General features: G+C 42.9%; 1 protein-coding gene and 1 long non-coding RNA gene across 3 annotated transcripts; one reads left to right on the top strand and one right to left on the bottom strand.

Annotated features, from left to right (window-relative positions):
- Positions 1 to 7,262: 7,262 nt before the first annotated feature.
- SNRPA1 (small nuclear ribonucleoprotein polypeptide A') lies at positions 7,263 to 19,828 on the bottom strand (the record flags this gene model as incomplete). Of its 2 annotated transcripts, XM_082448862.1 has the most annotated exons (9): positions 7,263 to 7,526; positions 10,463 to 10,556; positions 11,192 to 11,267; positions 11,677 to 11,756; positions 12,348 to 12,450; positions 12,740 to 12,786; positions 16,563 to 16,641; positions 17,654 to 17,801; positions 19,398 to 19,552. In XM_082448862.1, 9 exons carry the CDS (start codon positions 19,477 to 19,479, stop codon positions 7,468 to 7,470), a joined length of 768 nt encoding a protein of 255 aa, XP_082304988.1. In that variant the 3' UTR covers positions 7,263 to 7,467. The 2 variants fall into 2 exon arrangements, with proteins under 2 accessions (XP_082304988.1, XP_082304987.1); XM_082448861.1 differs by lacking the exon at positions 17,654 to 17,801 and having other exon boundaries at positions 19,398 to 19,828.
- On the top strand, positions 19,812 to 25,160 carry LOC309654630. Its single transcript, XR_014260357.1, has 2 exons — positions 19,812 to 19,922; positions 23,755 to 25,160. It is a non-coding gene; the product is annotated as an uncharacterized lncRNA (long non-coding RNA).
- Positions 25,161 to 25,242: the final 82 nt, after the last annotated feature.

The following is a 25,242-nucleotide window of genomic DNA, read 5'->3' as shown; positions in this document are numbered from 1 at the left end:
TAGCCCAGTTACCTCCCTTCTCTGAACCCCAGTCTTGTCCTCTAAACGGGGACATGGATTGCTACCTTAACGGGATTAATCCTGTGAGGACTAATTTGGGTGATCCTAGAATTTATAGCTGGCCCCCAGAGATACCGCTTGAATCCATTCGGATCTCCAGATTAAACTGGAGTCTCCCAAGTGTTATCTGGAAGTTCTTCCGTGAAGCTAGACGAAACCCACACAGTTGCATTTCCAGGGTCTCCACTTAGCCAGCTGGACAGAAAACCCAAAGGGGCTCAAACAGGCTAACAAACAAGCAGGAGAGAATGACTTACGTAAATAAGTCCACAGATAGACGGCTTCCGGCAGGGCTGCACCTGGAGCTCAGGGACGTCAGCAGGAACGGTCTCTCCCCGCCTCTGGGTTCTGCTTACTGGTGTCATCCTCACGCAGGCGGCTCTACCTTGATGGGAGCAAGACGGCCACCAACTGCCACAGGCTGAGGTCAAGTCCCCTCCAGCTGCCGCGGGCTAGCCTCATATCCCCGCCACTCCCAAGAGAAACGCAGCTTCTCTTTCCCAGGATTCCAGCACAAGGCCCCTCCCTGGGCCCTGATTGGTCAGTAGCCCACTGCTGAGCCAATCACGGTGGCCAGGGAGGGTGGAACATGCTGATTGGCCAGGTCGAGGTCATGTGACCATCCTCTCCGGGAAACTTGCGAGCTGTTCACCCTTTGTGTGGGGTGGGAGACAGCGCGATGAGCAGAGAGCAGGGGTGAGGGACCAGCTGCTGCGTCCTCTGTGCTCAGTTTCCTGGGAGGTACCTGCTCACATCCTCCTCCCACACCCCTTTGTCCTCTGTTTACAAAAGAATTCATGATGCATTTCTTCTCTTCCCAAGCCCCGTTTCACCCACCAACACCAAAAAGGAGCAAGACTTCCTGTTTGAAGACAGGATTGGGGATCCCCTTCCAGACTCAAGGCTTGCTTTTTGCGTCCCGTTACAATCATTTATTCAGTCAACAAACATCCACTGAGCACCTACTACATGCTGCTATGGGTTCTCAGGACTGTTAGTTGTTCTGAGTAGTGGGTATCACCCAGGAGCCTCCAAAAGGTAACAAGTTTTGTCTGATGAAGCATCTGGAGGTGAGCTCCCAGTCCCACTCTGCCACCCACCGTGTGGCCCTGAGGAATTCCTCCTCCTCTCTGGGCTTCTGCTTTCTCATCTGAGGAGGCACTGGGGAAAATGAGGTCCTGGAGCCCCCTCAGCTCTGACATGCTGTGGTTGGGTATTAGAACATGTCTCTCCAGCTGAGTCAGCCGATGAGCACCGTGGAAAATGGCCACAACTCTCCCACGGCAGAGCTGGGCTGAGATGAGTCCACAGTCACACAGCTGTGCATCTAAATCCTTCCCCTTCATGGCTGCTGAGAGCACCCAGGGCAGAGGAGGATAAGCGCTTTCCGTGCCTGTGAAGACCCCCAGCTCTAGGTCCCTACGAGCTTGCCCAATGCTGCTGCTGCCCCAGAAAATCTTTTGGGGCATTTGTGATTCCCAAGTTCTCCCACTTAAAGTCAAGTTTGGGGCTCTCAAAAGGAAGTAGAGGGAGGCCACATGAAGGGGAGGAGAGGATGGTGTGGAGGTTCCATGGAGTCCATCCATCATCCACCTCCCTCTCTGCTTCCCTTTCTCTGTCACAGATGAAATTGGTCATGGCTCCCCGGAAGAACAGAGACCCCTTGTGTGTTGGTGGGGAAGTGAGGGATCCCTCAGAGGCAGGCTCAGCAGGGAGACTGTTTTCTTCTGGACGAGTCTAGTTTCTCTTCACTCTGAACATTTGGGGACGTGAATTAATACCCCTGGTCATTCTGTCACTTATTGTCAGGTCACCTTATTAATCCATTTGTTCCCTCCTTTATTTAGCTCATGCTTTTTTTTTTTAAACCAGAAGGGCGATTTATGAGAAAACAGGGAACCTAAGAACAGGGAATGGATTAGCTGTCTTTCCAGAAGACTGGAGCTGCAGCTGGTGAGACATGAAGACGCCAGGTTTGCTGTGTTTCTTCCACCCTCCTGGGGCCACATGGTCACTCACCTCTGCTTCCATTTGCACAGCACTAGGTCCTCCTGTCTTTAAGTCTATTGGTTTCTCTCCAGTTCCACCGCCAGGGCCCTGGTCTAAAGTACTATCCTTTGTCCTGGGAAAACTGAAATGACCTCCTGAAGTTTCTCCCCACATCCACTCTGCTGTTCTCACTACAGCCAGGGTGATTTATTAAAAATGGAAAATGTACTCAGTGGTTTTCCACTGCTCCTAAGATAAACATAAAAATCTTAAGCCTGGTGTGGAACCGGATTACGATTCATCCACATTCAATGCCCTTTGCTGTTGCTCTCCTCTCACTGGAGGATTATACAGCCCTGCCCTTTGTTTCTCCAGTCACGGCAAAGGGGCTGATGAACAGGGAAAGAAATGTGAGCACACACTTAAGAACCAGTGCATGATCTTCCTCTTTCCCTGGCAAAGGCATTATCCAGATAGAGACTGCTCCGTCAACCCGAGTCCAGAGGGAAGATGACACGGAGCAGAGCCACGCAAGCATGTAGCATGAGTTCTTTGGTCTGGATGAAGGTTTGCTCTCTAGCCACTGCTTTTCTTACATGTATTACATTCGTATAGTTTCTCTAGAGAGGGCTGGATTTTGGTATTTCTCTTCCTTCAGGTCAGTTATGTTCTGTTGAATCCCCAGTTGTTTAGGGTCTGGTAAAATAGATTCTCTCGAGGGCAGGCTTCATTAAGAAGAATAAAATGTTGTGGGCCTATTTCAAAAGTTTCTTGTCCCCCTGCTGGACGTGGAGCACATTGTCTCCAATTTCTCAGTGTGAGAACCTGGTAGGAAGTTTGAAGCTAAGACTCACAAAAGTGGAGGACCCCTCCCTAACACTGGGCCCCCCTGGAGTTTGTAACTCTCACACTTGCTGCACTGAGCCTCCAGCAGTTTGTCAATCACGGTTCAGGTTTCCTCCCTGGTGTCCATGGAGGTTTCTGCTTGCACCTTTCTGCTCCGGTAAATGAGATACTTTGTACCTACCTGTCTCTCTGATTTGGGGGCTGGCAATTCGTCTGTGACCTCAATTCTCTGATAGATCTAAAAAAATTTACTGATTTTCAGTTTGCTTAGTTTTTTACTTGTTGTTAGAATGGCAACTTCCAAATTCTTCACATGCTGAACCAGAAATGAAGTCTGAATTGTCGTTTTTTGTTCCTTTATTTCCCTGTGAAAGCTTTGCTTTATTCAATTGTTAATAATCTTTCTTCCCTTCATTCTTAATTCCTAATTATTTTTTTATACCATGATTTGTCTAATTATTCCTTCTTTGATAGAAATTTGATGACATCCAGTTTCACTATTATAAACAATGCTGCAGTAAGATTCATGTATATAATTTATTACACTGATTATCTAACTGCTCAGTTTGCGCCTTGCTTTCTTTTAGTCAGAGAGCATGAGTCATATTTTTAACATTTCTTTTGTGGGGATTATTTGCTTTATAGGGAAGTTAATGCTATCACTGAATAGACTCTTATGAAGAAACTGGACTTCAAGGTGGTCCATCTCAGTATTCTGGTAAAAAAAAAATCATGAAATTTAGTATTATGCTCACTCCATCACCTTTTAACAAATAAGTAATATTTTTTAAAGAATAAATACTTCATTCATCACAATACAATCTCTGAACAACACATCCTAAACTCAGGCTTATGAGGAAAGAGAGTGTACGTGACAGTTAAGGGATGGGACAGACTCCAAATTTAAATTTAAATTTAAATGCCTCTACTCTTTTTGTTCTGGAAAAGTATGACTTTCTTTTGCCTTTAAAACTTCTAACTCTAGGGTCTTCAGAGAGGATGAGATATTGCTGTTGCACCTGTTTCTCTTTCACTGTAAGGCTGCATCTTATAAAGATAGTAGAATTGGACATGGTGCAATAGATGTATGTGTTTCGGGTCAAATATTCAAAGTAATGAACCCATGATAGGGATCTACAACTTTGATTCTCAATAGAGAATATCCTTTGATTTCCCTGTTTCCATGATTACTAGTAGAAATTCACCCATGCGAGGAGATGTGGTTCTGCTGATGGTGTCTAGCTTGAACATCAGTAGTCAAGGCTGCCATGTCCATGGGTGGATTAGAGTTGACCTCCTGATGACCTCTGCACTTGGTCATTGATGACAGGAAAATAAGAATTTAAAACAGCTCAGTGCTAGACACACTCATTGTAGAGAGTTTGATTTGGTAAACCTAAGGGAGTACATGGAAAATGGAACAGTTTTCACCATCGATAAAATTTGCAAAATTCTTATCTTTAAAAAAAAATAACTTTTCCCCCGTGTATATACAAATGAAATTTCTATCCCTCTTTCTATTTTTAAAATTGCTTCCATTTATCTGATGGACCTATGTTTTAATCTGGGTTCTAAGAAGTGTGAAAGAACATCTTGGTCATTCAAAGAAAAGAAGCCATAGAAATATGACTTTCTTTGATTGGGTTTCTTTGATTTAATTTTTGATATTAAGCTATATGAGCTGTTTGTATATTGTGGAAATTAATCTTGTCGGTCACATCATCTGCAAATATTTTCTCCCAGTCTGTAGGTTGTCTTTTCATTTTGTTTATGGTTTCCTTTGCAAAAGCTTTTAAGTTTAATTAGGTCCCATTTATTTTTATTTCCATTACTCTAGGAGATGGCTCCAAAAAGATATTGCTGCGATTTATGTCAGTGTTCTGCCTGTTCTCCTCTAGGAGTTTTATAGTATCCAGTCTTACATTTAGGTCTTTAATCCATTTTGAGTTTTTTTTTGTATATAATGTGAGGTTTTCTAATTTCATTCTTTTACATGTAGCTTTCCAGTTTTCCCAGCAACACTTACTGAAGAGACTTTTTTCTCCACTGTACATTCTTGTCCTCTTTGTTGTAGATTAATTGACCACAAATGGGTTTATTTCTGGGCTTTCTATCCTGTTCCATTGATCCATGTCTATTTTTGTGCCAGTACCATACTGTTTTGATTACTGTAGCTTTGTAGTATAGTCCGAAGCCCAGGAACATGATTCCTCCACCTCCATTCTTTCCATCTGTTTGTGTGCTCTTCAGTTTCTTTCATCAGCATCTTACAGTTTTTGGAGTACAGGTCTTTTGCCTTCTTAGGTAGGCTTATTCCTAGGTATTTTATTCTTTTTGATGCAATGGTAAATGGGATTGTTTCCTTAATTTCTCTTTCAGATATTTCATTGGTAGTGTATCGAAATGCAACAGATTTCTGTGTATTAATTTTGTATCCAGCAACTTTACTAATTCATTGATGAGCTCTAGTAGTTTTCTGGTAGCATCTTTAGGATTTTCTACATATAGCGTCATGTCATCTGCAAACAGTTTTATGTCTTTGGAGAGCTCAGGCAGGGAAGTGGGGAGCGAGGCCAGGCTGGGGTGAGCGGTCCCTGGAGTGGAGCAGGGTTCTCAGGAGATACTTTTCTTCCTCTTTCCTTCCCTTCCCCTCTCCTCCTTCCCTCCTTGGTTGTTGGTGGGGGTTGGGGCATCAGCCAGCTGGCAGGGGAGGGGGCAGCTCAGGGGCCTGTAGCCCTCTGGGATGGCTGTGGGTTTTATGCAGTCTTGTGCTTTGGTCATGTCATGGGACTGTAAACCCTTCCTGTTGTGAGCTTTGAAAGACAAATCATGAGAGGGGAGGGTGTAGGGAGGTCCATCAGGGAAATGCCCCCAAACTGATGATGGACACAGCACTAACAATCAAAATACTGAAATCCAACTTGAGTGAAAACCAGACACCACTCTGAGCTCACACCAAGTACCTACTCCACTATCAAGAGCTAAAGTGTTACCACCTGGCTTTTTGAACATTATCCCCTCCATCAGAAGCTGCAAGTGTCACTCAAGACACCCAGCAGGCTGGCCTCTGCCAGGGAGGCCTTTTCAGTGCAGCCAGGGGCTGAGTATAAATCCTGGTTCCTGACAGCACAGGCCCTTCCTGACATGGCACAATCATCCAGGAAAATGATTTGCTAAAGAAAAGGCAGGTAAGACCACACTTTACCTCCAAGGAGAAAGAGAAGTGCTTTTTGTAATGAATCAGTAAACAGATCATAGGGGATGGCCCCTGAAGGAGTTGAAGGTATAAGGTGGGTTAAGGAAGGGGTGAGCAGTAAGGCTAGAAATCCTGAGTGCTATCCTCCGATGGACAACTCCTGGGAACCTGCTAGAAGCACAGAGCCTCAGGCCCCACAACAGACCCTGCATTTTGGCAAGACCCCCAGGGTTCACAGTGCACTGGAGTTGGAGAGGCACTGGTCTAGGGTTGTACTGAGGAAATTTAAAGGCCAGGTCCTCCTGATGCCCAAGCTCCATCTCCTTTCCAAAGCTTTCTGAAGGCTCTACCCATTCTTTTCTCTTCGTTGCTACCGCACTGAGGTTTAGCCCCACTACTGTGTGAGGTTCTGTCTCCCCAGTTAGACTGTCAGCTCCTCCAAGCAGGAGTTTATTCACGTCCCAGGCATCTTGTATATGCCTTACACGAACAGCAACTAGCCCATCAGCAATCACCCCAGACTGTTTCAGGGCCTATTTAGAGGAGTGTTTCTCACATTTAGAATCATCCAGGGGGCTTTAAAAAACAACCACCCAAACAAACACCAGCAGATGAGAAAAGATGGCTGGCGAAGGCACTCCCCTCCACCACCTTGATTTTTAGATTAGCCCAAACTGGCCACAGCAGGGTGTGAGGACTGTAATTGGCACCCAGGAGCTGGACACCACGCCTTAGTGGGCCACCGGGCAGCCCCTACTCCTCCACTGCGTCCTCAGCGCTGGAGCGTGCTGCTGCTCTGCACAAATGCCACCAACTGACAGGCAGACATCACATCCCCTCTAACTGTCCGAACCAGCAGTTCATCGTTTGCGTGTTTCTACATAGGGTTAAATAAAAACTTTAAAGGATGCTGACTTCTGTAAAGCCCTAGAGCCTGGCTGCCTTTAACAAAGCTCTTGTTATTCTTCATGCAGAAAAAAATGCACCCAAGATCTCAAATTCTGACAACCAGTGGCAGCACACAGATAACCGTAAGTTTTATTATGAATTTAAAAACCTGAACATTTCATGAGGACTGGGAAGCCTACCCACAAGATCTGCCCTCCTGCATTTCCAGTTCCCACACATCCAGGCCTCACCGCACACACGCCCCAATGATGTGCAATCCGCAGCACAGCGAGTGTCCTTTATTTGCACTATTGATAGAAAACTGGCCTTTAGATTTCAAAATTTTTATTACAAAATTACCAGCAGTCTTAAGCATTTCAACAATGCTTATGAACTCTACTCTGCTGACACAAACAAGGCTATTCAAAAAGCAGGACCTGTCTGAAGTGGACTATTGTATGTCCTGAGATCCTTAGAGGCCACCCTGCTCAGGACCCATTTGCGACTGTGTCTTCTTCCATCTCCTCTTCACCATCATCAGTGGGGCCTAGAGAAAAACACAAAGCCGGAAGTCATACCAATTTTAGAGAACGTGCTCGCTCAGTGTGTGAGCGCCCATCCGTGAGGCTGCTGTGTGCCAGGCCCTGGGCAAGGTACAAAAGCCCAACAGCGGCCTCTGCCTTGAGGAGTTTAGGGTCTGGAGACCATCTGTCTTTGGCAGGTATTGGAAAGGACTGTCAGTTCCTAAGGGGAAGGGTCACAAAGGTGTTTTATGAAAGTCAAACTCTTTGCCTGCCATTCTAACCCATTCTGGTCAAGCTGATAACTCACTTTTTATAAAGATAAAAAGCTTAAACTTTGTGTTTTGTTCTTGCCACTACTATGGGCAAAGAAACTGGGAACACTCAAAAAAATAAAAAAAGGGGCAGGGGGGAATACCTACCACATGCTGGGGATAGTCAGTTAGTGACTATGTCTCTAAATTAAGAAAAATATGGCAACAACAATGAAATGGTTGTTATTTGTCAACAATTCATTGCAGATATTTTAGTAAATGTATTCTGATAAAGGAAATGTTTTAACCCTGTCAATGTTAGGGAAAATTTCTCATGTTTAAGCCTTTGTTTCTAGTTAGACCCAAACATTACATTTCTAGATACAGGAAGTGCTACTCAGAAGCCTGGGCCCACTGAAATTGACAGAACCATGAACAATCTCCGTCTTCCTCTTCTCAATGTGCCAACGTGTTTAGATGACACTGAAAAATCCAAAACTAGCCTAAGGACCAAATAAAACACTTTAGGGGAAGCAAATTAAGTCAGTAATTTTGTCATACTGCAGTCCCAGTAAGCAATTCGACACAGCTTCCTCCTCCAAGCTATTACCAGGGAGCCTTGAAAGCCTTCAACAGACCTGTATTGTTCTCAGGACCGCAGACCTCCTCCAGCACAAGGCCTGCAGTCCCCCGAGGGGCTGGACTTGAGAGCTCACTCTGCTGCCCGTCTCACCACATTCCCCCCCATCCCTTGACCTTGGCTCACACTGTCCTCCTTCAGTCCAAGTGTGCAAGGCTCTCTTATCACAGGTTTTCTGCCAGTGCAGTTCCATCCCCCAAGAATGCCATTCCGCCTTTGTCTAGTTCAAGGGTTCTCAAATACTTTAGTTTTAGGACCCAAAGAGCTTTTGTTTAAGTAGATTACGTTTATTGATAGTATGTTAGAAATTAAAAGTATTTTAAAAAACAGTAATTCATTAAAACAATGAATCTATTATATATTAACAATGTTTATATTTTTATAAAATATAACAATGCCAATATTTTCTAAAACAAAAATATTTAGTGAGAAAGTTGGCATTATTTTCTATTTTTGCCCATCTCTGTAATGTCTGCCAAATAGCAGCTGGACCCTTGTACTGACTTCATCATTCCACTTGCTACAGTATGTTGTTTTGATTGAAGGGTATGAAGAAAATCAGCCTCACACAGACATGTAGTTAGACAAGGGAGGAGTATTTTAATAGTCTTTGCAGGCAGTTGTGGATATTCTTTTCTGATACTATATGCCAAAACTTGACAGAAGTGGTAGTTTTTTTTTTTTTTTTTTTGGTCACGCCACTTGGCTTGTGGGATTTTAGTTCCCCGACCAGGGACCGAACCCAGGCCCACAGCAGTAAAAGCCAAGTCTTAACCACTGGACTGCCAGGGAAGTCCCAAAAGTGGTAGTTTCTTAAAGGTTAGATTGCAGTGTGGAGTCTGAAACCTTATCAATGAACTTTTCGTACTCTCTGACTTGAAAATCCACCGGTTTATTCTGTACTCTGAATGGATCATTTATGCATGCATGACTCTGTATCATCATTTGGAAAACGTTGCTCACTGAGTTATGCAGGTCTTCCAAATGTTGACCCATTTCTTTATATGTTATAAAAAAAAATCACATTCATTAATAGCAACAATTTCCGCAGAGAAGTCTGGAAGTACTGGGAAACTGTCAAAGTTACAATTGTGGAAAAAAAGTTTCCCAGCTTTTAACTTCTGCTTGAAATTTTGAATATTATCATTGGTAACAAATACTAGCTGCTCTCCTTGAAGTGGAAAGCTCACTTCACGTTGGTGAAGCTGCCTGCCTCTCACCTGAGCCAGCACAAGCGCAGGGAGCCAACCACCCACGTAGGCACAGAGGTGCTCTATGCACCCCCATTCCATCGTCACCCAGGAAACCAAAAATGTGCGCCCCAGGGGCCCAAGGACCACACAGGTGAGAACCACTGGTCTAATTAATGTCTTACTTGTTTTTAGCTTCAGTTCCAACATTATTTCCCCAAGGAAACTTTCCCTGAGCTGCCAGTCTAGACAGAGGTCCCAGTTACATTCATATCAAACTTGCAATATGCACGGTCTGGGGTAGTTTTCACTTTATACCCCAGTGTCCACCAGTTTGCCTGACACAAAGCTGGCATTTACTATCAGAACGGCTCACACCCTCTGCTCAGTGCTACCTACAAGTATCTTACTTAGTCCTCCCAACAACCTTTTGAGGTTACCATTATCACGATCTCAGATTTAAAGATAAGGACACAGATTTAAGATTAAGTGGAGATTAAGAAATTTACCCAAGGACAGAACTGGTGAAGCTAAACTCTGACCCTCAGCCTGTCTGGCTCTGGAGCCTGTGTCCTCATCTGGTAAGCTAGCCTACATGGACAGGGGTCAAAGGCAACACGGTCACCTCCACTGTTCGCTCTCATTCCATGGCTATGAAATAATGTTTGTCTCAACTTTTACAGAAACCCCAGAGTCCTACGACATAACATTCTTTAACAAATGATTTATCTTCAAAGAGCATTTAAAGGCATTTTGAGTGGATTAGATTAGATGGTAATGAGGCACTATTCTAGCATTCTTGGGTCGTAGTATGTAAACTGTTTTGCAATCACTTCAAGTGTACCATTAATTTGGAAAGAAAGACAGAACACTGTTACCTGATCTGCGTTCTCTGCCAGGTATCTGACCGGACTGAAGCAAGCCCTTCAGCCGCTCCACTTCAGCCAAAGTTGACGCGTTTGCTATAGCATTCTGGATGCCAGGAGACAATGGAGACGGACAGTTACTTTCATCTAAGCCTCCATCACCCAGAAAACACTCACAGGAATTCACACCATCTTTTTGAGTTGGAATATTAAATAGTTCTTTGTTGGGGGAAGAATTTTACTGGCACAGTGAAATCAACCCCAAAACCAAATCATAAATTTCCAAAATTGGTAAACAGCTGCAGACCCTATTATAAGAGAGCAAATAATCGCTGCTTGTGTCCTAAAATCTTAGCTAATTGAAGGACCTATTTGGAATTATGCTACTGGATAATTTAGGAGGCAGTATTATAAAATTAGGATTTCTCATCAAGCAGGATCTTTCAAAGTAAAAATTAAGACAGCATGCAAAGGTAACTAACTGTTCAAATAAACACATCCTGGGAAAATGAGAAAGACTAGAGTTGCCTCCACTTTGACTGGCTCACATAATTAATTCAAGTCAAAGTCTGGTCAAATGATATCTTTAAGCTAGTTTTTCCTTACACAAAAATACAGCTGGATTCTAACAATTGTGGGGAAAATCTGCAGTGTTTGATTTATTACTTGGGTTATTACATAATTTTGAGTCCTAAACCCATAACAGCTCACTCCAGTCCAAGAATCCTAACACATGATTACCTTGATTGCTTCCACATCCCCTGGAGATGGCCCACCTTTCTTTTTGTCAGTTGGCAAACCAGCACCTGGATTGAAACTTGGGAGGGGAGGGAAGTACAAAACTGTCAAATCCAGACCAACAGAAATTGCTTCTCTTTTACTTTCAAAAGCTTTTGAAAGTAATTCAACCAGTGTAGTATCTTATCTTTGTTAACAAACTGATACAAGAAACCCTCTCCTTCAGAAACACCACCCAGTTCATCTTCCTACAGAGAAAGGAGGATGTATATAACATCGCACTAAGACTGAATACTGAAATATCTGCTCTGCTAATCTGGCAGAGATCTCACGTGATACGTGGACCACTGACGGTCATGGATCATCATGACGCAAAGTTAGTACTGTATTAGTCACAGGTGTTTCGTTTCATTTTGCAGGAGGCAAAATGCCAGACAGATAATGTTTCTGAAGGTGAAGTGGAGTGAAGTTGGATATCCGGATCTTACGTTTTGCTTCTCCTGGCAATATCCTTTGCAAGTTGTGCACCCCGTTTGCCCTTGAACATTTTCTCTGCTTCCTGACGCTCCTACAGCGACACCACACACACAGTTAATGGAAATAGGAATACCACATGCATTTAGATGCATTCCTCAGAAAACATGGAAGAAAACTCTCCTGGAATACTCTGGGCTGGTGAAAATACCACGAAGCCAATTTCAAATTAAAAGGAGACACAGTGGTCGCCTTTCTGGTGAAGGTCCCTGAAGAAAGTTCCCTCTCTGAGTTTCAAGGAGGGGCTCTCAAGGAACTAAGAAGGTTAAAAAAAAAAAAAAAAAAAATCCTCCAATAAAGGGAAAATCATCCTAACAATTAAAGGTGCTGAAACGTGGATTACATTACACTCCCCACAGGGAGTGCATCTAAGCAGGCCATCTGCTGTGACAGTGCCCACGGCGGCTCTGAGGCTGTGCCACCTCTAGAAAGACCAGCCCCACACAAGACAACCGGAACTCAAAGTCCTACCATAAACACCGTATGGGAAAATTGACTTAGCACCCCCTCCCCATTCTCATTACAAACCAATGACAAAAATCACTGGGCCGTTTAAAAAGTCAGTAACAAAAGTATAAAGGAAAACACACCAATCTATAATGACTTACAACAGAGTAATACTTACTTTTAGTTTCACCTTCTGGAAATCCAGTACTCTGACTTGTGGAACTTTATAAATCACATATAGTCTGTAATGCTTCTTATTTGTTACAGGATTTCTTAGAATACTACAAGAAAAGGAACAATACAATGCCAATGTTGTTCACAGCACAGCATTCAAGAGGTCCATTTTAATAAAATCTAATGACTCCATGAAGTAAGGAAACGTTCACTATTCTTCACATTTCAATGTCATAAGAACTTAACACTAGGGAAATTTTAACAGAGCCCAAAGGAAATACTTTCAATATTTGTTTTTTAAAGGTACTTTTTACTAACTGATGACTTTAAGATCAAGGCTGGTAATGGTGTTATTTTAAAAGACTTTATTGTCACCACCACAAATAATTTCCATACCTTAGATAAGTCAATGATTTGAGAGATGCCAAAGGGTCCAGATCACCCTGTAAAATAACAGCCACAGGTAAGAACACAAATACCACACCCCATTTTGATACTGTGAAATGGTGGATGCCTTTGGAGCAAGGACTGATCTTGTCTTTTATGCACTTATTTGTTTTTCCTGCCCCAGAACCCAGCACAACACTAGCACATCACAGATGCTTGGTACATTTCTACTGAATACACTCGTTCATAAATTTGAGCTTCTTAAACTTAATATCTTGGCCACAACAGTTTCTGTCTCAACAGCAGAAGGGACCAAAAAAATAAAATCATTTCCTGTAGCAAATTCAAAAGGACTACTGAGCTTAAAGCAGTGATTGAGAAAAGAAAGCAATGTGAAAACTGCTGTAACTTTTGAGCAAGTTGTTCACACAGGGAACCTCAAACCATGATCCTGGTGTAAGGTGGTTTTTCCTGTTGGTGCCTGGGGGCAACACAGGTATGTCATCTTTGAAGGAAGGCACCTTTATTCTAGGCGCCCCCAAATCTCTTCAAATAACATTTTCAAGGACAAGGAGTATAGTTAAAAAAAAAAAACGTATATGGGAAGAAGGCAGGTTAGCTTTTGAATCTTCCCAAATTATGCCATAAAACACAGTGCAACAAGGATAGAAAAAACAAAACCTATGGTCAACTACAAGCAAACTAGATGAAAAGGTACTCTGGCAAGAACCTAACACAGGAGCCAGTGAGGACAAACTACTGTGAGAGCTACATGACTTGCCTGGTGACAACATTCACACAAGAAGAAGAGAGGAAAGGCAGAGAGGCGTCCAACAGACCCGAGAACTCCAAAGCGACTGACAGGTACCCAGTTTGAGAAAGGATAGGCAAAGGATAGGCATGTCCCAATAATGAACACATTAAAGTGTGTGATGACACCTGAAGGGCTCGAGCAATCTGGGACTTCACTCCACCAGAAACTGTGCCCTTTCCAGAACAAAGCCCCACACGGAGGAGAAACTGCTAGAACAGATCTGAACTGAGTGGGACAGGGCCAAGAGGGACAATGAGGAAAAAAGTACAAGTAAAAGCAGGGGAGGGCAACACAGCCAGGTGCTCAGAAAGCTGCCGCTTTTAAATACTTCACAACAGCATGGGAGGGAGCTCTAAAGCTTGCTACTGGCACACCATCACTAAAGGAAATCTAAAGAACAATCCAAAAAGGAACAAAGGAAGACAAATATTGCATGACCTCACTTTTATGTGGAATCTCAAGAAAAGTCCAACTCACAGCAACAGAGTTGAATGGTGGTTACCAGAGGCTGGGGGGTGGAGGAAAGGGGAGATGAGCTATTGATTAAAGAGCACAAACTTTCAGTTATAAGATAAATAAGTTCTAGAGATTTCTGGTACAACATTGCGACTACAGTTAAAAATAACATATGGTGTACTCAATATGATAAAAAAGTAGATCTCAAGTATTCTCACTGCACACACAAAAAGGTACCTAGGTGAAGTGGTGAATATGTTAGTCTGTGGTAATCATTTCACAATGTATACATATATCAAATTTCACATTGTACACCTTAAACATATATAATTTTCATTTGTCCATCATACTTCAATAAACCTGCAAAAACCAAAAGAAAGGAAGAACAGTAACTTTAGTCACACACACAGACACACATACAGACTGTGTAAAACACAGTGATGTCTTCACGGGGTGGGGGGGGCGGCGGGGGGTGAGATGGTTAAGGTGCCGTATTATTCAGGAGGTAGAGGTGCTGGTTAACTGCTTTACACTTGGATAAATATGTGTGTGCTAATTCCTAGGATGCTAAGAATAGAAACAGAGTCTATTTAATAATTAGTTAATCTCTAAACTATCAGAAGGAAAAGTGGAATGCCAAAAAAAGAGAGCAATACAGGAGAGAAAAAAAATTGCAGACAGATGGAACAAATAAAAAATTCTAGAAAAGAAAGAAGATAAACTCAAATATACCAGTAATTACATTAAACATAAACAGACTATTTCATTTAAAAGTCAGATTTCAGACTGGATTTAAAAAAAAAATCCTATCATATGCTGTTTTCAAGAGACAAATCTAAAATTTAAGTACAGAAAAACAATGTAAATTTTGGATGAAAAAAATGATTATGCAAATACTAACTGAAAAAATGCTTGTTTTGATATACTGCAGCAGATAAAATGGACAACCAGGGTAAAACAGCACTAATAAGATGTAAAGAGGGTCACCACACATGATAAAAGGTTTATTTCATCAGTAAGATACATAAAATTTGGATATATCAAATAACCTAAAAATATATAAAACTAAAATTGACAGAACTCCATGGAAACAGTCAAATCCACTATCATGTAGGATTTTAGTACACCTCTTTCAGTGACTGATCGTACAAACAGCCTTCATCTTTGCAAACAGCTTTAAACACAATTACAACACACAGAATATACTGCCCCCATCATGCCACACATTCCCTATGAACGCACATACCTCATATAGTTTAGAAAGGACATGCCCTCAGATCAGTGCTTTCTTACTTTTGGAGTCAAGTACTCCTTTGGGAATCTGAAAGACGCTTATAAACCTCGTCCACCAGGAAAGGAACAATCAGGGAAATAGGGAAGGGAGGGGTTAAGGGCATAATAACCTAAAATCAAGTTATATCACATGAACTTAAACATCCAGTATTTAAGTGAGAAATTTAGGTTGCAAAACAATGTCTAGTATAAGCTCAATTTTGTTAAAAATTATACACAGAGCAGAAATTTAAAAAGCATAAAAATAATCATATCCAAATAGAGAAAATGAAACTTGCCCCCTATAAGAAACTGGATTTCAGGGGTTTCCTTGGTGGCACAGTGGTTAAGAATCCATCTGCCAATGCAGGGGACACGGGTTTGAGCCCTGGTCCGGGAAGATCCCACATGCTGAGGGGCAACTAAGGCCGCTCGCCGCAACTACTGAAGCCCATGCACCTGGAGCCCATGCTCCACAACAAGAGAAGCCACCGCAATGAGAAGCCCACTTGCCACAACTAGAGAAAGCCCACACGCAGCAACGAAGACCCAACGCAGCCAAAAATAATAAAATAAATAAATAAATTTATAAAAAAATAAAGAAACAAAGTGTAATGTTTTTTTAAAAAAGAAAAAACAGATTTCAAATGGATCGTTGATCTAAATGTGGAGTAAAACAATAATTTCTTGAATAAAACCCTCCAACAAAATTTAATGTATGTCACATATGTAATTTTCTAGTAATGACATTAAAACAGGAGAAACTAATTTTAATAATACATTGTTTTACCTATTTTCCAAAATATTACCATTTCAATGTCAGTATAAAAAAATTATTGATAGTTTATATTCTTTTTTTTTTTGTACTAACTCTCTAGAATCTGTAGTGTATTTTATATTCTAGTATATCTTAATTCAAAGTAGCCACTTCTGGCTAGTAGCTACCATACTGGACACTGCGATTCTAGAAAACAGAATATGTGAGTTTCTTTATGACCCTGGCGTAGGGGAAGCTTAACAGAACTCAAAAGTACTAATGACAACAGACTGATGAAATGGATTATGCTTGAATTAGGAACTTCTCTATCAAGACCCTAAGAGAGTCAAAAGGTGAGCTAGAGAGTGGGAAGATATTTGCAACACATAACCAAAAAAGGCCCATTTCCTGAATTAATTAAGAAAAGAAAAAGGATGATGAGATAATTTTCTGGATTTTCCAAGTTTTCTATAAAAGGCATGTAGTACCTTTAACTCCTCCCTGCAAATACGTTTTTCCCCTGTTCAACTTACCAATTCCACAAGACTGTTGTTGGTGAGAATGAGTTCTGTCAGACAGGGCAGAGCCTGATCAAGTCCCTCACCTATACGGCTAAAATAAAAAGAAAAAATCTTAATGAAAGTAAAAATTAAGTAAACTAACAACTTCATCTAAGCCTTTGCCCAGAGGACTTCAAAGTGGGAAGAACCTTAGAGATCTTTCTTCCAACACTCTAACAGAAGGAAGGACCTTGTCTGAGGTCACAGAAGTGGGATGATTTTAAAACCCATGCCTCCTGAAATGCCTCCTGAAATGCCTCCTGAAAGCTGCGAGGGCTCTTTCCACTGCTACACTATCTAATGAGACCTAAGACAAAGAGAAAGTCCTGTGTAAACAGACTTACTTTGCTCATCTCAGGACTTGTGTGCAGGTAGCACAGAAATACAAGTGGTTCTGCATTCACAGCTCAAGCACAAGATACACCAACCAAACCACAACGGAATAGTTAACTCATGAGAAATACACCAATTAAAAAAACGCAACTCAACACCCAGAACTTCTTAAAGACATTGTCTATAGACCTTTAATAACTTTTCTCCAACAAAATTTACAAAGATGATGAACGTGGGTCAAAAAAAAGATCTTAATTTCAATAAGCAATATTCTAAAAATCAGCTGCAGTTAAAGAAAAACAAATAGCAGAGGATTTGAGGTAGAATGAGATGTTCAGTCAAAAATATAATTGTTGAATTTTATGTTATCTCTTTAATATGACCCCTCTGATAACTTTAATTATTATTTTAGAAACGAGCCAAAATATGTACAAAGCAGCATGTTTTTAACTTAAATTAGAAACTTACCATGAACATATATATATATATATATATATATATATATGTACACACAAGATTTCTGAATAAATGCAAATAAGACTAGACCAATGACAAATTAATCTCTGGATCTGTATGGGACAAGTGCAGCTCATTTTCCATTTAAGAAATATGTAGGTTAAAAAGAAAAAAAAGAAATATGTAGGTTTAACTGGCAGTATATACTGCAACTTCTTCAGGGAACTCTGCAACATTTAGGGGGAAAAAGCTACTTTCCACTAGTAGACAATTACCATATTCTGTTGTTGTTCACTAATAATGTTTTCAGTCTTCTCAACAAAGGAAAACCATCCAGTTTCCTGATTTCATTGTCAGAAAAATCAATGGCATCAAACTGGTCTAAGGTAGCGCCTAGATTTTCAATGACAGGAATTTTATACCCTGCAAAAAGGAGGAAAAAAAAAAACACCCACACAAGTATTAATATAATTAAAAGGCACCTAAAACATTAGCAGCATTTCATGTAATTGGACTCACAGCTAATGTTCCTTCCAAAAGTGTTTACCTAGCACCTATGCCGTTGCCAGACACTGCCAAGGTACTGGCACATAGTACAAGGAACAAGACAGTCACAAGTCCCAGCTGCCATGAAGCTTATAGTCTAGCAGTGGACATGAAGATGGCGATGGTGACAAGGGCAGTAATGATGAGAATACTTACTAGCAGTAACTAGTACCTAACAGTTTTCAAGTATATTTACAAGGTGCCTCATGCTGCTCTAAGCAAGGCCCCAGAGCTAGTGAAGTGGCCTAAGAGGACTTTACGCTGTGAGCTGCTTAACTGTCAGCGTCCAAACGTTGTTCACACATGGTGGACAACAGCCCTCAACCTCTTTTGCATCCCACAGGCCCGATTCTTAGAACTCATTGGGATGTCTTCATGATATCATGACCGTTCCCCCTTACTTCACCTCCCCCAGCTCAAACCCAGAGTTGAAAGTCAATAGGTCACACACAATGGTAAATCACCCTGTGGACAACTCAAATACTCCCTTTTTTGTCTAACACGGGCATATTTATTGTGCTAGGTGCTCGGAGAAAAAAAGAAGTTAAACGAGCCAAAGTGAAAGTACACAGTGCAGAGCTGTAAGGGCTACATCAAAGTAAGTGCTGCACCAAAACAAGACTCCTCAACGCTGGGTGCACTTCAGACTCAGAAGGCAGGGATCACCTGTGCCAAGACTGTGAAAGCGGTCGGTTACACTTGAGTTGAACCTTTCTCTAAGAAACTTAGTTTCAACAAAACGAAAGTACTGGGCTTTGTCAGCCAACAAAAAAGCAAGCAGAAAGCAGAGCCCGCAGCCGTGGTGCTCCGGCGACCGCGCTTTCTCCGTGGGAGCGATTCTCAGGCCAAGACTGATTATCTTATCCCCGGAGAAGTCGCCCCCTAAAATGCTGATGAGCTGCACGCCGAGGCGGAAATCACTACAGGAACCTAACAATTCGGGGGCTTCCGCAACCCTTCCGCAGGCACCCGGCAGCGCCAGCCTCGCTCCGACAGTCCGCTCTTTGCAATGTTCTGGTAAAAGGGGAAAAGACGACTGAAGCCAATGAGGGGCAAATGTCGGGGAGACAATCGCTTTTGTCCCGTACTTCGTCTCCTCGCTCCCTTACCCTGTCTACACTCTCACGACAGCACGTTAACGCGTCTCGCTCCGCACGAGGGTCGCAACCGCTAGCTAGATTGTGTATTTCCCGGCCCCGCCGCAGCTCAGGCCGCGAAGCCCGCCCGGCTGGCCCGGCACAGGCCCGCGGTCCTACCGGAGCATCGCGGCGGCCCCGTGTGTGCGGGGAGGAGCTGGGGTGAGGGGCGCCTCGGAAGGGCCCAGGGACGGCCTTTCACCGACGACAGCGGGACCCAGCCCGGCTCGGGGCTCGGGACGCAGGCCGCCGGCCACGCTCCGGCCCTGGCGCACGCGGCTGGGCCGGGCCGCCTGGCGGGCGGGTAGGCCGGACCGCCCGCCCCCGTCCAACTCACCCCGCAGATCCAGCTCGCGGTCCCGCACAGCGTTGGTGTACTGCGCCGCCTGCTCTATTAGCTCCGCCGTCAGTTTCACCATCCTGCTGCCTCCCACCCGCCGCGCCGCCCGCTCCTCTCGCCGCACCGACGTCCCGGCGTGCCCCGCGCCCGCGCCAGGCAGCACCAATCGCCGCCGGCGTGCGCGGCCTGAGCGGCGTCCAGGCCGAAGCAATCGAGGAGCCACGCCCCCGGGCTCGGGCTCCGCCTCCCGGGCTCGGGCTCCGCCTCCCGGGCTCGGGCTCCGCGGCGGTCCGGTGCGCGTCGCCGCGCCTCTGGTTCTGGCTGCGTTCCTCTGGCGCCGCCGCGGTCTGCAGGGCCCGCGAGTCCAGACAGCTGTGTCCGCAAGTTAACAAAATGTGAAAGCCCCCGAAGGGAATTTTCTCGGGCATCAGTGCACCGTGAGGTGAAAGGGAGGCTGTGACTGTCCTCACTCCACCCGTGGGTCCAGTGATGGGTCCCGGATTTTGGCCCCCGGCCTACCAGGTGAGGACAGGGGCTGGATCGACCACCCCGGTCGAATTTGTGGTTAGGTCTATGCTCTATAGACAATTAGATATTCATGTTGAAGCCTGGTACACGGGAAAGCGCGCAGATCAGAAATCTGCATCAGAGTGAGCACACCCGCGTGGCCGCCGCCGGCCTCCTAAACGAACACTATTCGGAAAACCTGCCCCCCTCACCCCTCCCCAAAGGCAACTGCGAATCCAACACCATAGATTAGTTTTGCTTGCTTTTGATATAGACTCATGCGATCTGCTTTTGTGCCTGCTTTTTTTCGGCTCTGTGTCGTGCCTGGAATCCATCCAGGTTGCAGGCAGCAGAGGTTTGTTTACTTGCTGTTGTATAGAATTCCATTGTGTCTCTCACACCATAACTTATCCATTTTGCTGTTCATGGACATTAGGGTTGTTTCCAGTTTGGGGCTGTTCTGCATAATGCTGCTATAAATGTTCATGTGCATGGATCTGATGCACGTGCATCTGAATTTCTCCAGGAGTGGAACTAATGGGACATAGGATGTGGTATCATCAGTAGATAATGCCTGACGATCACTGCCAAGAGGCTGAAATAATTTCCACAGTCTCTAGTGGTGTGTTAGGGTTTCCATCACTGCCAACGTCAGCCTCATTGGCACTGTCAGTCTTTATAATTTTAGCGATTCTGGTGGGTGTGTAGTGGTATTGCACTAATGCTTTGATTTGCTTTTCTCTAATAACTAATAAAGTTGAGGATTTTCTGTATATGTTGTCCACTCTTGATATCTTTTGCAAAGTGCCCATTCAAGTCTTTGCCCATCTTTTTCTATTGGGTTGTCTGCCTTTTATTTTTATTATTATTCATTATGGGATTTCTTTATATATTCTGGATATGAGTATACTCTGTGGTTTACCTTTCACTTTTTTTTTTTTTTGGTTAAAACTGCTTAAATACCAAAGACCTCACAGGGAGTGGAAATACTGTCCTCATATACATCCTCATTATAATCCATTTTGGTCTAGGAAAACATCTTATTCCCCAAATCACCAAATCATAATCTGGGCTGTAAATTGAATCAAAAGGATAAGAAATGTGACTGCCTCTCCCATTTTGAAAAAGAAACAAGCTTTCAAAGGGTCCAATTCAAGAACAGACATCAGAAGAAGAACTTCTTAGCTCAGGAAGCCCTGCCCATTGACAGTGTCTTTTGTCCTATCTTGGGGGGGACACTTTTACTATGGTCATGTAGGTCTGGGACCCAGAAAGGGTTTTCTGCTTACTGACCTTTTCACTGTTAATGAAAAGGTGTTGTTTAATGACCAGAAGTTTCTAATTTTCACATAGTTCAGTTTATGTGTATGTGTATGCACATGTGTGTCTTGTTTGAGAAATCTTCCCTCATCTCCAAAATGTTTTTCTGTGTTATCTACTAGAGGCTCAGTTGTTTTATCCTTCACATTTAGCTCTCCAATTCCCCTGGAATTGATTCCTTTTGAACTTTCTATTGAAGCATGATATACATGCAGCAGACTGCAAACTACACACACCCAAGCAACTGACATCCAGATCAAGAACAGGAGATTGCACATTCCAGAAGCACCCCTCTTGCCCTCTTCCAGCCACACCCTTGCCCCAAGGGTAACCACTAATCTAACATCTTTCGTAGATTGGCTTTGCCTAGTTTTGTATTTATGCAAAATGAAATTGTACATTATGCAACTCTTGCTTAACCTGTTTGTGTGTAGATGTAGTTCATTTATTCTCGTTGTTATATAGTTTCTCATTGTGTGAATATTCCACAGTTTGTCTATTCTGCTGTTGATGAGCATTTGGGTAATTTTCAATTTGGAGCTATTATAAATAGTGCACCTACTAACATAATATATATCTTTAAGTGAACACATATACTGATATATACTTGGAGATAGAATTGTTGCGCCATAGGGTTTACTTACTTTCAGCTTAAGTAGATACTACTAATTTTCCAAAGTGGTTGTACCAGTTTATACTCCTTACTGACGTTTGGTATCGCCTGTCTTTTTAAGTTGAGCCATTCTGGTGGGTTGGTAGTGGTATCCCACTGTGGTTTTCATTCTATTTCTCTGATTACTAACATAGTTGAGAACTTTAAAAACAATATATTTATTGTCCATTTAATTAGCTTTTGTGAAGTGTTTGTTTAGGTGTTTTGTCTGGTTTTCTATTGGGTTGTCCTTTTTTACTGATTTGTAGGTGCTTTTTTTTGGATAGAAGTCCTTGTGAGATAAAAGTACAGTGACTATCTTCCCTCTCTCTGTGGCCTTTTCACTCTGTTAATGCTGTCTTTTGGTGAACAGAAGTTCTTCATTTTAACATAGTCTAATATACGAACTTTTCCCTATATGGTTAATGTTTTTTGAGTCCTCTTTAAGAAATCTTTGCCTATGCCAAAACTATAAATCTTTTCTTCTAAAAGCTTTATTGTTTCGTTTCCCCTTTCACATTTGGATTTGCAATCTGTCTGGAATAGATTTTCATACATACTCTGAGGTAGGGATCAAGATATATTTTTTCCTCATCTGGGTATTCAGTTGATCCAGCACCATTTATTGAAAAGCCCATCCTTGCACCATTGTGCTGCAGTGCTACCTTTTTCATAAATCAAATGTCTAAATATGTGAGGATTTAATTCTGGACTAGCTATTCTGTTCCATGGATTTAGTCACCTATTTTTGCATACCATCTTACTGTCTTTATAATAATAAGCTATATTTTAAAACTTGATATTTGCCTCAAAAAAGAGCCACTTTTTTTTTCAAGATTGTCTTGGTTATTATTGCCCTTTGCATTTTAATAGAAATTTTAGATAAATCTTGTATCTAAAAAAGAACCCATACTTTGATTTATATAGTATTGGATCTGTGGATGAAGGGAATTCTTTTTTTTTTTTTTTTTTTTTTTTTTGCTGCGTTGGGTCTTCGTTGCTGTGTGCGGGCTTTCTCTAGTTATGGTGAGCACGGGCTACTCTTCGTTGCGGTGCATGGGCTTCTCTTTGCGGTGGCTTCTGTTGTGGAGCATGAGCTCTAGGCACGCGGGCTTCGGGAGTTGCAGCACGTGGGCTCAGTAGTTGTGGCTCATGGGCTCTAGAGCGCAGGCTCCAGTAGTTGTGGCGCATGGGCTTAGTTGCTCCGTGGCATGTGGGATCTTCCTGGACCAGAGATCGAACCCGTGTCCCCTGCATTGGCAGGTGGATTCTCAACCACTGTGCAAGCAGGGAAGTCCCTGAAGGGAATTCTTATCTTTACAATATTGAGTATTCCAATCCATAAACATTTATTTAGATCTTCTTTGGTTTCTCTTAGTGTTTTATAGCTTTTGTGTAGAGGTCCTATACCTCTTTTACTAGATTTTTTCTAGTTATTTAATAGTTTCTAACACTATCTTCTATTTAAAAAATTCCATTTACTAATCATTGAGTGCTGGTATATTGAAATACAGTTGATTTACAGTGGAAATACAATTGATACTGGCATTGTATCCAGCAGTCTTGCTGAAGTTATTTACTAATTCTAATCATTAATGTATAACTCTTCTTTTGGATTTTCTACATGCCTAACCCTGCTCTTTGAGAATAATGAGCGTTTTATTTCTGCCTTTCCAATTCTTATACCAGTTCTTTATTTTTTGCCATATTGCTTTGGCTGGGATCATCAGCACAATGTTGGATAGTGGACATCCTTTAGCAGGCATCACTTCATAGCCCGGGGGCAGGGGGGCGTAGGGGAGGGAACCCTCATCACCTGATCAAAGTTAACACCACCAATAATGGAACAAGTCAAAGTCTTGTATCACCTACTAGGATGCAACGACAAGAACACAGCATTGCTTCGGAGAGATTCATGTCAAAGACACTTGACCTGAATGGAAATATGAGGAAACCTCAGACGAGCACACACTGAGGGACAGCCTACAAATAACTGGCCGGTCGTCTTTAAAAGGTTCAAGGTCATGAACGTCAAAGAACCAAGGAACTGTTCTAGATTGAAGGCTAGAGCCCTGATGAGTACATGCAGAGTGTGATCTAAATTGGACCCTTTTGCTAAGGGCATTATCAGGACAGCTGGCAAGACTTGAATCCAGTCAGAGGATTGATGGTAGGAATATACCAATTTCCTGATTCCCATGGTTATGTAGGAGAAGATCCTTGTTTATGGGAAATAATTTAAAGTATTTAGGAGGTGGTAGGATATTACATCGGTAATTTACTTTCAAATTGTTCAGGAAAACATTTCTTTGTACTATACTTGCAACTTTTCTGTAATTTTTGCCTTGTGATTGTTTCAAAATAAAGAACAAAACAATCCAAACTTCACTTCATTCCCGAGAGAACCACCAGGTGGAGTCCTTAGACCAGAGAGCTGATTTGACAAGCCCTTCTCTTATTCAATTAAAAACAAAAGGGTAAGCAATTATACGCCAATAAAGATGTCAAAAAACAAAAAACAAAACAAAACAAAAAACAAAAGAGCTTATTTCTTTACTTTAAAAAAGGAAAGTAGTATGGGTTTCCCTTGCTTCAGCACACGAACAGGGACATAAGCTATAGCTGGTTTTATTCATTTTAGGGTATCTCTAGGAAGTTGAGAACAGGTTTTCTTTTTTGATTGCATTTCTCTTCGCTAGGGTTTCTCAGCCTCCTCGGCACCGTTGACCTTTGGGGGCTGGATAACTCTTTGCTGTGGGGACTGTCTTGTGCGTTCCACGATGTTTAGCAGCATCCCTGGCCTCTACCCACTAGATGTCAGTACAGATGTCCCCAGGGAGACAAAAAATCACCCCCTAGGTGAGAACCACTGTCTTTGCAATGAGATGTTCTCTGCTCTGGGCACGCTGGTGCCCATCTGCTCAACAGGACCACCCTTAGTGTAGCTGATACAGAGTGGGGGGTGCCTGGGGGGGCAGCTTTGGTTGGTAGGAGCTGCTGTGCCACGTAGCGGGTGCTGTTCCGTGCTCGGACAAGCCGCAGAGCCTGGGGCGTCGGGACAGGCCTGAGACAACCAGCAGGACGGATAAAGCCTGGGCTCACCAAGGAAAGCAGCCGAGAAGTCTGGGACAGGATGCAAACTCCTCCTTTCCCATGACAGTCGGCCCCTAGCTGCCTCTCAGCCGGCTGGGCAGAACCTTACGATGCCAGAGAATGGCTTTGGTGTATTACTTTCCATCACCCTTGCTTGTTCTTATTAAAATAACCTTCCTTTTACTTCACTTCTCCACCTCCTTCCCCTTTGCGTCCTGTGATCTAAACCTCCACCCCTCACCTGCTCCCAGGGGCCCCAGTGTGCCCCAA

The sequence above is a fragment of the Balaenoptera physalus genome (assembly GCF_965194825.1).
Source record: "Balaenoptera physalus genome assembly, chromosome: 2".
Taxonomy (NCBI): domain Eukaryota; kingdom Metazoa; phylum Chordata; class Mammalia; order Artiodactyla; family Balaenopteridae; genus Balaenoptera; species Balaenoptera physalus.
This window is presented reverse-complemented; position numbering and strand designations above follow the sequence as displayed.